General features: G+C 45.6%; 1 protein-coding gene across 1 annotated transcript in view; it reads left to right on the plus strand.

Annotated features, from left to right (window-relative positions):
- The first annotated feature begins 1,130 nt into the window (after nucleotides 1-1,130).
- LOC106594115 (von Willebrand factor A domain-containing protein 7) overlaps nucleotides 1,131-13,121 on the plus strand; it is a 33,963-nt gene continuing 21,972 nt past the window's right edge. The window contains exon 1 of the mRNA XM_045716273.1: nucleotides 1,131-1,272. Coding sequence (XP_045572229.1) covers nucleotides 1,131-1,272 — 142 coding nt within the window. The remainder of the gene's footprint in view (nucleotides 1,273-13,121) is intronic.

Genomic DNA, 13,121 nt, shown 5'->3' on the forward strand with positions numbered 1-13,121 from the left:
TCTCAGGAGCTTGTGATCTCAATAGACTTTATTACAAAGTAACAAAGCCGAGCTGGTCCGCGGAACAACTGCTTGACTCTCAGCCTCGGCATCGTCTTTTTATACAGTTTCATTCAGACTTGTCACACAAAGTACTTCTCTTTATGCAAATGACCAACACCTTTTTCGCATTTCGCCACTATCTGTCAGTTTCCACTCCCATTACTGGTTTGTTTCCCCGCCCTATGCAGTCTCATATATTTCCTAGGTGTGGATCATATTGGTGGCGTGCCTTTATGCCTGTCCCAAAATATAATAGGTACAGATGATTATAAAACTATACAGTTGGTTACACTAAATCCCAGGATGACATATAATGACGTTGTTTAGTTTGTTTACTCCCTTTAGCAGAAAACACCCACACTGTCACCACAAACCCAAAGGTACAAGTACCTTCCCAATTCAGGGGAAGGCTATAGTAAGCCATCTTACCACACAACCAATAGGTGACATTTGGGGCTCCTCTCAATGAGATAATAACATTATAGACTGAATTACCATAAATAACATTACTAGGTTCCCCAGTGTCTGCATTGTTAATGGTTAACTTACAGGTATTGTGTCCATTGTAATTCATTGTACATTTACATTCTAGTTCACCCAAATGATTACCACCTCCTCTGTTACACCAAGGGGCTGTCATCGCTCCTGCTACTGAAATGGGTTGGAGTAAAGTATTATCTTGCCTAGCAAAAGACGGTAGGTAGGCCTGTGTGGTTGTATAATGCAAAGAGCGTCATGGGGTCAGGGTTATCTCTGCTATGAATGGTAAGTCCATTTGCATTGTCAAATTTACCCCTACGGGAACTCCCGCAAGTGGTAAACCTGCTCCTACCATAACTGACCCCAACCCACACACCCAACACTATTTTTGTCCAGATGTAAGGTTAGCAACCATTTCTGCTCTAGAGAGGAACAGATTGTCCTCATGGTTATGAGGGCCCAGCAGGGTTCTCGTTCTCTGATGACCATCTACTTCTGGGCCACTACTCTGGGCCTACATTGGTCCCTTTGGCTCAGCACTTGTCTCACCCTCTGTCAGGTTTCCAACAAGAGGACAACCTACTGTTTTTATTAGCACTCCTGTGCTAATGCAGAGGAGGGCCACACTGCACCACTGGAACTGGCGATGCCCCACCTTCTCCTGGATCAAGAACTCATCTGCAGTGCGACACGTGGATCCAGGTATCTCTCTCAGCAACCTTCACCGCAGTGGGGGTGGTCAGAAACTTGGTACAGCGCTCTCCAACGGGGGTCCTTCCAACTCTTTCTCCTGAAGTCTTTGACAACCACAAAATCACCTCGGTTCAAACAGTGCTCAGCTCCATCTACCACGTTCGGAAGAGACACCATCATCCAGAGGGGGAGAGTCTTAAGAACACTGTTAACATGTCATCTCACACTAACACAACTCTCCCACCGGGGCTAAACCCCTGTTCAGTCAATCACACAATAATCACATTCACTTAGTACTATTCCCAAACACACTCAGTAACCTCCCTTATTACTCCTTATGTATCTTCATCTTGCCGCTACTTCCTATACACATAACACATCAGACCACGTAGACAACTGCCCTTCTTCTAAGACTATGGTACCTGTTGTTCATTTTTATTTTTATTAATGTTTTTTTCAATGCAAACTAATTTATATTGACTTACTGAAATTCAGAGGTTCGCGGTTTAGGTGTATTCCCCCGGGCAGCTCACAGTAAAAGTCTGGTCTGGGCAAGTCCACGTCGTCTTTGGTCAGACGGGAATTTCCCTCACGCCTTCACACGGAATGCTCCACCGGTGTTCCCTCGCAGATCTTCACTGAGATGCTCCGGAGGTGGAATCACTGATCCTTTTCGTGACGCCAAGATTGTGGTGAAAATTCGCCACCAGGGACACCTGAAGTCAATATTAAATGAATCACTCTTTATTATCAGCAAACTGGAGAGGTTACAACAAACACACATACAAAGTACAATTCTGCCACAAGCTCCACCAGGGTGGTCCCTTCAGTTCTCTTATACTGCTACATAGGCATGGTTCAATGGGTTGGTTCCTGCAGGTGACTGGCTGAGCAATGTCTCTTATCTTAACTTCCAGAAAATATTCTGGGCGTTCTGCCAATTGGTCTGAGGAGGTCACAGTGTCTGCATTGACCAAGATTAGAGTGAGAGAAGACGCATACTGTTTACAATTCAAGGCTATCTCTTCAGACTATAACATTTTCCCTTTACATTTTCCCTTTACAGGTTCTAGGTAGAGTGTAGGCCCTACACATATTATTATTATTATAACTACTGTACAAAATGAAAATAAGACACAACCATTTCAGGTGTAGTATGCATATTACTGGTAACTAACGGACTTGGTTCATATTGCACACATTTCTACAATCCAAACATTTCAAGCAAGTTATGGTCTTGGAATTTTGTTGGACTAAACCTTATGCAGCTTTTAACTGTCTTTTGTTAACTAAATAACCTGTTTGTCATTAGCAGGAGAGAACCCAACCTATTCCTCTAAAAGCGGGAAGAGTTGTTCTGCAACATTAGAGCCAGATGTGGACCAGACCAAACCAGAGAAACCATAGGACTGCTCCCAGTGTGGAAAACAATTTTCTCTACAGTCAAACCTAAAAAAAACATTTTAGAATTCATACAGAAAAGAAACATCATGCCTGTGCTCAGTGTGAGAAGAGTTTCTCCCAAGCAACATCCCTGAAAGTACTTGTGAGAATTCATACAGGAGAAAAATCCTACCATTGTTCTGACTGTGGTAAACACTTAACCACACCTGCAAGCTTGGAAATTCACCATAGAATACATACAGGAGAGAAACCCTATTGTTGCACCTAATGTGGAAAGCGCTTCTCTCAATCTGGAAACCTGAAACAACATGAAAGGATACATACAGGAGAGAAGCCCTATAACTGCCCTGACTGTGGGAAAAGTTTCTCACATGTAAGTCATATGAAGCAACACCAGCGGGTGCACACTGGAGACAAACCGTACCACTGCTCCGGCTGCGGGAAGCGTTTCAATCATGCCAACCACATGAAAACCCATCAGTTAACTCACAGTGAACAGAAACCCCATGTTTGCTCTATGTGTGGAAGAGCCTTTAAAAGAGCAGATGGTTTATACACAGCTCAGTGAAGCGCCACTGCTGTTCCCAATGTAGCAAGGCCTTCTTTAGAGATAAATGTTTAGCAAGGCATCAGAGACTGAGTCACATTGGAGAGAAACTTTACGAATGCCCTCAGTGTGGGAAGAGATGTGCCACTTCATCGGATATGAAAAAACACATACGGGTTCACACTGGAGAGAAGCCTTACCACTGCGCCAAGTGTGGGAGTGGTTTACATTTACATTTAAGTCATTTAGCAGACGCTCTTATCCAGAGCGACTTACAAATTGGGGCATTCACTTTATAATATCCAGTGGAACAACCACTTTAATTATGGTACATCTAAATCTTATAAGGGAGGAAGAGAGGGATTAATTTAATCCTATTGCAAGTGTTCTTTAAAGAGGTGGGGTTTACGGTGTCTCCGGAAGGTGGTGATTGACTCCGCTGTCCTGGCGTCGTGAGGGAGCTTGTTCCACCATTGGGGTGCCAGAGCAGCGAACAGTTTTGACTGGGCTGAGCGGGAACTGTGCTTCCTCAGAGGTAGGGAGGCGAGCAGGCCAGAGGTGGATGAACGCAGTGCCCTTGTTTGGGTGTAGGGCCTGATCAGAGCCTGAAGGTACGGAGGTGCCGTTCCCCTCACAGCTCCGTAGGCAAGCACCATGGTCTTGTAGCGGATGCGAGCTTCGACTGGAAGCCAGTGGAGAGAGCGGAGGAGCGGGGTGACGTGAGAGAACTTGGGAAGGTTGAACACCAGACGGGCTGCGGCGTTCTGGATGAGTTGTAGGGGTTTAATGGCACAGGCAGGGAGCCCAGCCAACAACGAGTTGCAGTAATCCAGACGGGAGATGACAAGTGCCTGGATTAGGACCTGCGCCGCTTCCTGTGTGAGGCAGGGTCGTACTCTGCGAATGTTGTAGAGCATGAACCTACAGGATCGGGTCACTGCCTTGATGTTAGTGGAGAACGACAGGGTGTTGTCCAGGGTCACGCCGAGGCTCTTAGCACTCTGGGAGGAGGACAAAAGGGAGTTGTCAACCGTGATGGCGAGATCATGGAACGGGCAGTCCTTCCCCGGGAGGAAGAGCAGGTCCGTCTTGCCGAGGTTCAGCTTGAGGTGGTGATCCGTCATCCACACTGATATGTCTGCCAGACATGCAGAGATGCGATTCGCCACCTGGTTGTCAGAAGGGGGAAAGGAGAAGATTAATTGTGTGTCATCTGCATAGCAATGATATGAGAGACCATGTGAGGATATGACAGAGCCAAGTGACTTGGTGTATAGCGAGAATAGGAGTGGGCCTAGAACAGAGCCCTGGGGGACACCAGTGGTGAGAGCATGTGGTGCGGAGACAGATTCTCGCCACGCCACCTGGTAGGAAGCGACCTGTCAGGTAGGACGCAATCCAAGCGTGGGCCGCGCCGGAGATGCCCAGCTCGGAGAGGGTGGAGAGGAGGATCTGATGGTTCACGGTATCAAAGGCAGCAGATAGGTCTAGAAGGATGAGAGCAGAGGAGAGAGAGTTAGCTTTAGCAGTGCGGAGAGCCTCCGTGACACAGAGAAGAGCAGTCTCAGTTGAATGCCCAGTCTTGAAACCTGACTGATTAGGATCAAGAAGGTCATTCTGAGAGAGATAGCAAGAGAGCTGGCCAAGGACGGCACGTTCAAGAGTTTTGGAGAGAAATGAAAGAAGGGATACTGGTCTGTAGTTGTTGACATCGGAGGGATCGAGTGTAGGTTTTTTCAGAAGGGGTGCAACTCTCGCTCTCTTGAAGACGGAAGGGACGTAGCCAGCGGTCAAGGATGAGTTGATGAGCGAGGTGAGGTAGGGGAGAAGGTCTCCGGAAATGGTCTGGAGAAGAGAGGAGGGGATAGGGTCAAGTGGGCAGGTTGTTGGGCGGCCGGCCGTCACAAGACGCAAGATTTCATCTGGAGAGAAAGGGGAGAAAGAGGTCAAAGCACAGGGTAGGGCAGTGTGAGCAGGACCAGCAGTGTCGTTTGACTTAGCAAACGAGGTTCGGATGTCGTCAACCTTCTTTTCAAAATGGTTGACGAAGTCATCCGCAGAGAGGGAGGAGGGGGGGAGGGGGAGGAGGATTCAGGAGGGAGGAGAAGGTAGCAAAGAGCTTCCCTAGGGTTAGAGGCAGATGCTTGGAGTTTAGAGTGGTAGAAAGTGGCTTTAGCAGCAGAGACAGAAGAGGAAAATGTAGAGAGGAGGGAGTGAAAGGATGCCAGGTCCGCAGGGGAGGCGAGTTTTCCTCCATTTCCGCTCGGCTGCCCGGGAGCCCTGTTCTGTGAGCTCGCAGTGAGTCGTCGAGCCACGGAGCAGGAGGGGAGGACCGAGCCAGCCTGGAGGATAGGGGACAGAGGAAGTCAAAGGATGCAGAGAGGGAGGAGAGGAGGGTTGAGGAGGCAGAATCAGGAGATAGGTTGGAGAAGGTTTGAGCAGAGGGAAGAGATGATAGGATGGAAGAGGAGAGAGTAGCGGGAGAGAGAGAGCGAAGGTTGGAACGGCGCTATACCATCCGAGTAGGGGCAGAGTGAGAAGTGTTGGATGAGAGCGAGAGGGAAAAGGATACAAGGTAGTGGTCGGAGACTTGGAGGGGAGTTGCAATGAGATTAGTGGAAGAACAGCATCTAGTAAAGATGAGGTCAAGCGTATTGCCTGCCTTGTGAGTAGGGGGGAAGGTGAGAGGGTGAGGTCGAAAGAGGAGAGGAGTGGAAAGAAGGAGGCAGAGAGGAATGAGTCAAAGGTAGACGTGGGGAGGTTAAAGTCACCCAGAACTGTGAGAGGTGAGCCATCCTCAGGAAAGGAACTTATCAAGGCGTCAAGCTCATTGATGAACTCTCCAAGGGAACCTGGAGGGCGATAAATGATAAGGATGTTAAGCTTGAAAGGGCTGGTAACTGTGACAGCATGGAATTCAAATGAGGAGATAGACAGATGGGTCAGGGGAGAAAGAGAGAATGTCCACTTGGGAGAGATGAGGATTCCAGTGCCACCACCCCGCTGGCTCGATGCTCTAGGGGTATGCGAGAACACGTAGTCAGACGAGGAGAGAGCAGTAGGAGTAGCAGTGTTATCTGTGGTAATCCATGTTTCCGTCAGCGCCAGGAAGTCTAGGGACTGGAGGGTAGCATAGGCTGAGATGAACTCAGCCTTGTTGGCCGCAGACCGGCAGTTCCAGAGGCTGCCGGAGACCTGGAACTCCACGTGGGTCGTGCGCGCTGGGACCACCAGGTTAGAGTGGCAGCGGCCACGCGGTGTGGAGCGTTTGTATGGCCTGGTTTCGCACAGTCAAGCACCCTAAAGCAACATCTGCGCAGCATGCACACTGGCTAAGACAGAACACACCAGAAATATGAGTGTGAGAAACCTTTTAAAAACTTTGATGACCGTTTCCTACTATAACACACTGACTAGAGTTGTAGGTTAAGGCCCAGTTCTGTGACATTTTAGAGACACGCGTGCAAATGCCCACGCACACACTTATGAAGAAGTTTCACTTTCACACGGAGCACAAAGAGTAATGAACATTGAGAGGGGATTGATTTAATGAAAAATAAATCATTATCTCCAATTCATTTATGGTTAAATACACAACCAGTCAAAAGTTTGAACACACCTACTCATTCCAGGGTTTTTCTTTATTTTTACTATTTTCTACATTGTAGAATAATAGTGAAGACATCAAAATAACACATATGGAATCATGTAGTAACCAAAAGAGTGTCAAATATATTTTATATTTGATATTCTTCAAAGTAGCCACCCTTTGCCGTGATGACAGCTTTGCACACTCTTGGCATTCTCTCAACCAGCTTCACCTGGAATGCATTTCAATTAACAGGTGTGCCTTCTTAAAAGTTAATTTGTGGAATTTCTTTCATAGTTTTGATGTCTCACTGTTATTCTGCAATGTAAGAAAATAAAGAACATGAATGAGTAGGTGTGTCCAAACTCTTGACTGGTACTGTATGTTGAATGTTAAAGGTTGGAAACGGGGAAATATACAGTGGAAGATATTATTAAAGGGTGATTTAGAGTCATGCAGTAAAAGGGTTAACAATGTTGTGTTTGCTTTAAGGTACAATGCATAAAGTTTTTGTTAAGCTTAATGGAACAAGGCCTTAGCAGGTTGATAATGAAACTTTGTAATGATGAAATGGTTAAGTTTGTGGATGTTTAAGATGTAATAAGTTGAGTTGGAGTAAGATAACTTTTAAAACATACATTTTTAAACATTAAAGTTTAATAAAGTACATTTAATGATGCTAGCTTGATCTGGAAAGCCCCAGGTCAGAGATGATTGGGGGGGCGGATGGACGGACGTCCTGCTTAGGTGAGGGGGGAGTGGAAGTTAAGGGGCTGAAAAATCACCTTTTTGAACAAGGGTTGTTAACATTAGGTGTTAACCACTGGATGTGTCATTGGGGTAGGTGTTCACCACAATGAGTTAGCAGAAAGGAAAAATGGAGATTATAAAAGAGCCATGTCGACTACTGGAAGAAGATTTTTGCTGTAGCTTTTTAGCTTTAAAATGTATTTTTTATTATACTCACTTAAAGTACAATTCTAGAAGGAACCCTTTAAGGTTACCCCATTGATAGAAGTGTGTTAAAGTAGTTCAGTGTTTTTAGACGCCATCTGAGGGACTGGTCATCCTGAGGTTGGTGCCAAAAAAACTGTTTACAGAGTTGTATAAGACAAGAAACCATTTTTCTTGTTATTTAATATTGTGCTTCTCATAATTGTAATAGACCAAAAATATTGTATTGGACACCCCAATAAGGGTTTAGTTAAGGGTGCTGAAGGCGTCTATCAATTAAATTCACGGTTGTTGTTTGCCTTTCATTGATTGGTGATATTGATTTGTGATTGATCTGGGGTTTTTTTTATGCCTGTTTCTGGAATTTTGAATAAATCTGATTAATTGTTCTGAAACCCTGTGTCATCAAATAGTCATACAAGTGCATGTCATTTTACTCTGGGTTTATGAAATAGACTTGATTAATTAAGGATCTCTAACTAATTTTCTTGGTTAATCATTTAATTGGGAACCTGAGAAGCTGCTATGTTGTATTTACTTCGCCACCATGGCCTATTTATTGCCTTTACCTCCCTTATCTCACCTCATTTCCTACCTGTCCCAGACCTGCCTGTCCCAGACCTGCTGTTTTCAACTCTCTAGAGACCGAGGTTCTGCATCTGTCCTCATGCTCCTAGATCTTAGTGCTGCTTTTGATACCATTGATCACCACATTCTTTTGGAGAGATTGGAAACCCAAATTGGTCTACACGGACAAGTTCTGGCCTGGTTAGATCTTATCTGTCGGGAAGATATCAGTTTGTCTCTGTGAATGGTTTGTCCTCTGACAAATCAACTGTAAATTTCGGTGTTCCTCAAGGTTCCGTTTTAGGACCACTATTGTTTTCACTATATATTTTACCTCTTGGTGATGTCATTCAAAAACATAATGTTAAATTTCACTGCTATGCGGATGACACACAGCTGTACATTTCAATGGTGAAGCTCCAAAATTGCCCTCGCTAGAAGCCTGTGTTTCAGACATAAGGAAGTGGATGGCTGCAAATTCTACTTTTAAACTTGGACAAAACAGAGATGCTTGTTCTAGGTCCCAAAAAACAAAGAGATCTTCTGTTAAATCTGACAATTAATCTTGATGGTTGTAGAGTCGTCTCAAATAAAACTGTGAAGGACCTCGGCTTTACTCTGGACCCTGATCTCTCTTTTGAAGAACATATCAAGACTGTTTCAAGGGCAGCTTTTTTCCATCTACGTAACATTGCAAAAATCAGAAACTTTCTGTCCACAAACGATGCAGAAAAATAAATCCATGCTTTTGTTACTTCTAGGTTGGACTACTGCAATGCTCTACTTTCCGGCTACCCGGATAAAGCACTAAATAAACTTGAGTTAGTGCTAAATACGGCTGCTAGAATCCTGACTAGAACCCAAAAAATTGATCATATTACTCCAGTGTTAGCCTCCCTACAGTGGCTTCCTGTTAAGGCAAGGGCTGATTTCAAGGTTTTACTGCTAACCTACAAAGCATTACATGGGCTTGCTCCTACCTATCTTTCCAATTTGGTCCTGCCGTACATACCTACACGTACGCTACGGTCACAAGACGCAGGCCTCCTAATTGTCCCTAGAATTTCTAAGCAAACAGCTGGAGGCAGGGCTTTCTCCTATAGAGCTCCATTTTTATGGAATAGTCTGCCTATCCATGTGAGAGATGCAGACTCGGTCTCAACCTTTAAGTCTTTACTGAAGACTCATCTCTTCAGTGGGTCCTATGATTGAGTGTAGTCTGGCCCAGGAGTGTGAAGGTGAACGGAAAGGAACTGGAGCAACGAACCGCCCTTGCTGTCTCTGCCTGGCCAGTTCCCCTCTCTCCACTGGGATTCTCTGCCTCTAACCCTATTACAGGGGCTGAGTCACTGGCTTATTGTTGTTCTTCCATGCCGTCCCTAGGAGGGGTGCGTCACTTGAGTGGGTTGAGTCACTGATGTGATCTTCCTGTCTGGGTTGGCCACCATGGTTGTGGCCAACCCAGACTGGGTTGGCCACAACCATGGGTTCGTGCCGTGGGGGAGATCTTTGTGGGCTATATTCGGCCTTGTCTCAGGATGGTAAGTTGGTGGTTGAAGATATCCCTCTAGTGGTGTGGGGGCTGTGCTCTGGCAAAGTGGGTGGGGTTATATCCTTCCTGTTTGGCCCTGTCTGAGGGTATCGTCGGATGGGGCCACAGTGTCTCCTGACCCCTCCTGTCTCAGCCTCCAGTATTTATGCTGCAGTAGTTTATGTGTCGGGGGGCTAGGGTCAGTCTGTTATATCTGGAGTATTTCTCCTGTCTTATCCGGTGTCCTGTGTGAATTTAAGTATGCTCTCTCTAATTCTCTCTTTCTCTCTTTCTCTCTTTCTCTCTCTCGGAGGACCTGCGCCCTAGGACCATGCCTCAGGACTACCTGACATGATGACTCCTTGCTGTCTCCAGTCCACCTGGCCACGCTGCTGCTCCAGTTTCAACTGTTCTGCCTGCGGCTATGGAACCCTGACCTGTTCACCGGACGTGCAACCTGTCCCAGACCTGCTGTTTTCAACTCTCTAGAGACAGCAGGAGCGGTAGAGATACTCTCAATGATCGGCTATGAAAAGCCAAATGACATTTACTCTTGAGGTGCTGACTTGTTACACCCTCGACAACTGTGAATATTATTATTTGACCATGCTGGTCATTTATGAACATTTAAACATCTTGGCCATGTGCTGTTATAATCTCCACCCTTCACAGCCAGAAGAGGACTGGCCACCCCTCATAGCCTGGTTCCTCTCTAGGTTTCTTCCTAGGTTTTGGCCTTTCTAGGGAGTTTTTCCTAGTCACCGTGCTTCTACACCTGCATTGCTTGCTGTTTGGGGTTTTAGGCTGGGTTTCTGTACAGCACTTTGAGATATCAGCTGATGTAAGAAGGGCTATATAAATACATTTGATTTGATTTGAATTTTGTAAATGGCATCGCCGAAGTTGGGGATCTGTAGGATAGTCAATTTTACGAGGGTATGTTTAGCAGCGTGAGTGAAGGAGGCTTTGTTGCGAAATAAGAAGCCGATTCTAGATGTAATTTTGGATTGGAGATGTTTAATATGAGTCCGGAAGGAGAGTTTACAGTCTAGCTAGACACCTAGGTATTTGCAGTTGTCCACATATTCTAAGTCAGAAGCGTCCAGAGTAGTGATGCTAGTCGGGCGGGCAGGTGCGGGCAGTGATCGGTTGAAAAGCATGCATTTAGTTTTAGTTTAGTTTTTGTTTAGTTTAGTTTAGTTTAGCATTTTAGTTTTACTTGTGTTTAAGAGCAGTTGGAGGCCACAGAAGGAGTGTTGTATGGCATTGAAGCTCGTTTGGAGGTTTGTTAAAACAGTGTCCAAAGAAGGGCCAGATATATACAGAATGGTGTCATCTGCGTAGAGGTGGATCAGGGAATCACCCGCAGCAAGAGCAACATCGTTTATATATACAGAGAAAAGAGTCGGCCAGAGAATTGAACTCTGTGGTACCCCCATAGAGACTGCCAGAGGTCCGGAAAACAGGCCCTTTGATTTGACACACTGAACTCTATCTGAGAAGTAGTTGGTGAACCAGGCTAGGCAGTCATTTGAGAAACCAAGGCTGTTGAGTCTGTCAATAAGAATACGGTGATTGACAGAGTTGAAAGCCTTGGCCAGGTCGATGAAGACGGCTGCACAGTACTGTCTTTTATTGATGGCGGTTATGATATCGTTTAGGACCTTGAGCATGGCTGAGGAGCACCTGTGACCAGCTCGGAAACCGGATTGCACAGCGGAGAAGGTACGGTGGGATTCGAAATGGTCAGTGAACTGTTTGTTAACTTGGCTTTCGAAGACATTAGAAAGGCAGGGCAGGATGGATATAGGTCTATAACAGTTTGGGTCTAGAGTGTCCCCCCCTTTGAAGAGGGGGAGGACCGCGGCAGCTTTTCAATCTTTAGGGATCTCAGACGATACGAAAGAGAGGTTGAACAGACTGGTAATAGGTGTTGCAACAATGGCGGCGGGTAATTTTAGAAAGAGACGGTCCAGATTGTCTAGCCCAGCTGATTTGTACGGGTCCAGGATTTGCAGCTCTTTCAGAACATCTGCTATCGTGATTTGGTTGAAGGAGAAGCTGGGAGGCTTGGGCAAGTAGCTGTGGAGGTGCGGAGTTGTTGGCCGGGGTTGGGGTAGCCAGGAGGAAAGCATGGCCAGCCGTAGAGTAATGTTTATTGAAATTCTCGATTATCATGGATTTATTGGTGGTGACAGTGTTTCCTAGCCTCAGTGCAGTGGGCAGCTGGGAAGAGGTACTCTTATTCTCCATGGACTTTACAGTGTCCCAAAACTTTTTGGAGTTAGAGCTACAGGATGCAAATTTCTGTTTGGAAAAGCTAGCCTTTACTTTCCTAAATGACTGCGTGTATTGGTTCCTGACTTCCCTGAATAGTTGTATATCGTGGGGGCTATTCGATGCTAGTGCAGTCCACCACAGGATATTTTTGTGCTGGTTGAATGCAGTCAGGTCTGGAGTGAACCAAGGGCTATATCTGTTCTTAGTTCTACATTTTTTGAAATGGACGTTTAAGATGGTGAGGAAACAATGCAGGAATGGGCAGTGAGGGACTCCAACTTCTCCAACTACAATGTAAGAAAACCACACATGGGCAATGTACATGTTACTAATTCTTCAATGTCAATCTCATTTTCAGTCTCTTCCATTTTTTCGTAAGGTTCTTCAAAGTGTTCAATCTGTTGTTCTAAGTGTCGTCTGACCTCCGTTACATCAGGGCATTTATCACTTCTCTGCACCATGCATCTCCTGCTCTATCGGTCACAAACCATCAGGTCCGCAAGGGAATGGCAGTCCTTGTCCACCTTTACTGAATTCAGCATTAGAGTGGAATGTTGTTGTATTGTACTTACACACTGTGTCCCAGATGAGTGGACACATTTCTTCGCAGGTAGACTGCAGAATTTGGAAAAGCCTATTTGATGTTCTGAATATTTATTTTTAAAAGCTGCATGCATAATAAAAAAATATATATATCTTGAATATTAAAACAATCTACCTGCAGTGAACCACTCAACATTTCCATTACATTACATTCAGTCATCAAACAGACTCTCATCCAGAGCGACCCACAGAAGCAGCCAGGGTCAATGCCCTGCCCAAAGGTACAACAACAGATCTCCCACCAAGTCAAAACAAGGACCCGAACCAGCAACCAATCGGCCACCGGCCACCAGCCGTGAATCGGCCACCGGCCACCGGCCGTGAAAATAGACCAGACAGGTTACTGGAGTCAGCATGTTCACTGTAAACATTAGGACCAGATGAATTAGTGCTTTCAGAAAGTATTCAAACCTCTTGACTTTTTAAAAATG

Source organism: Salmo salar, chromosome ssa04, assembly GCF_905237065.1.
Source record: "Salmo salar chromosome ssa04, Ssal_v3.1, whole genome shotgun sequence".
Taxonomy (NCBI): domain Eukaryota; kingdom Metazoa; phylum Chordata; class Actinopteri; order Salmoniformes; family Salmonidae; genus Salmo; species Salmo salar.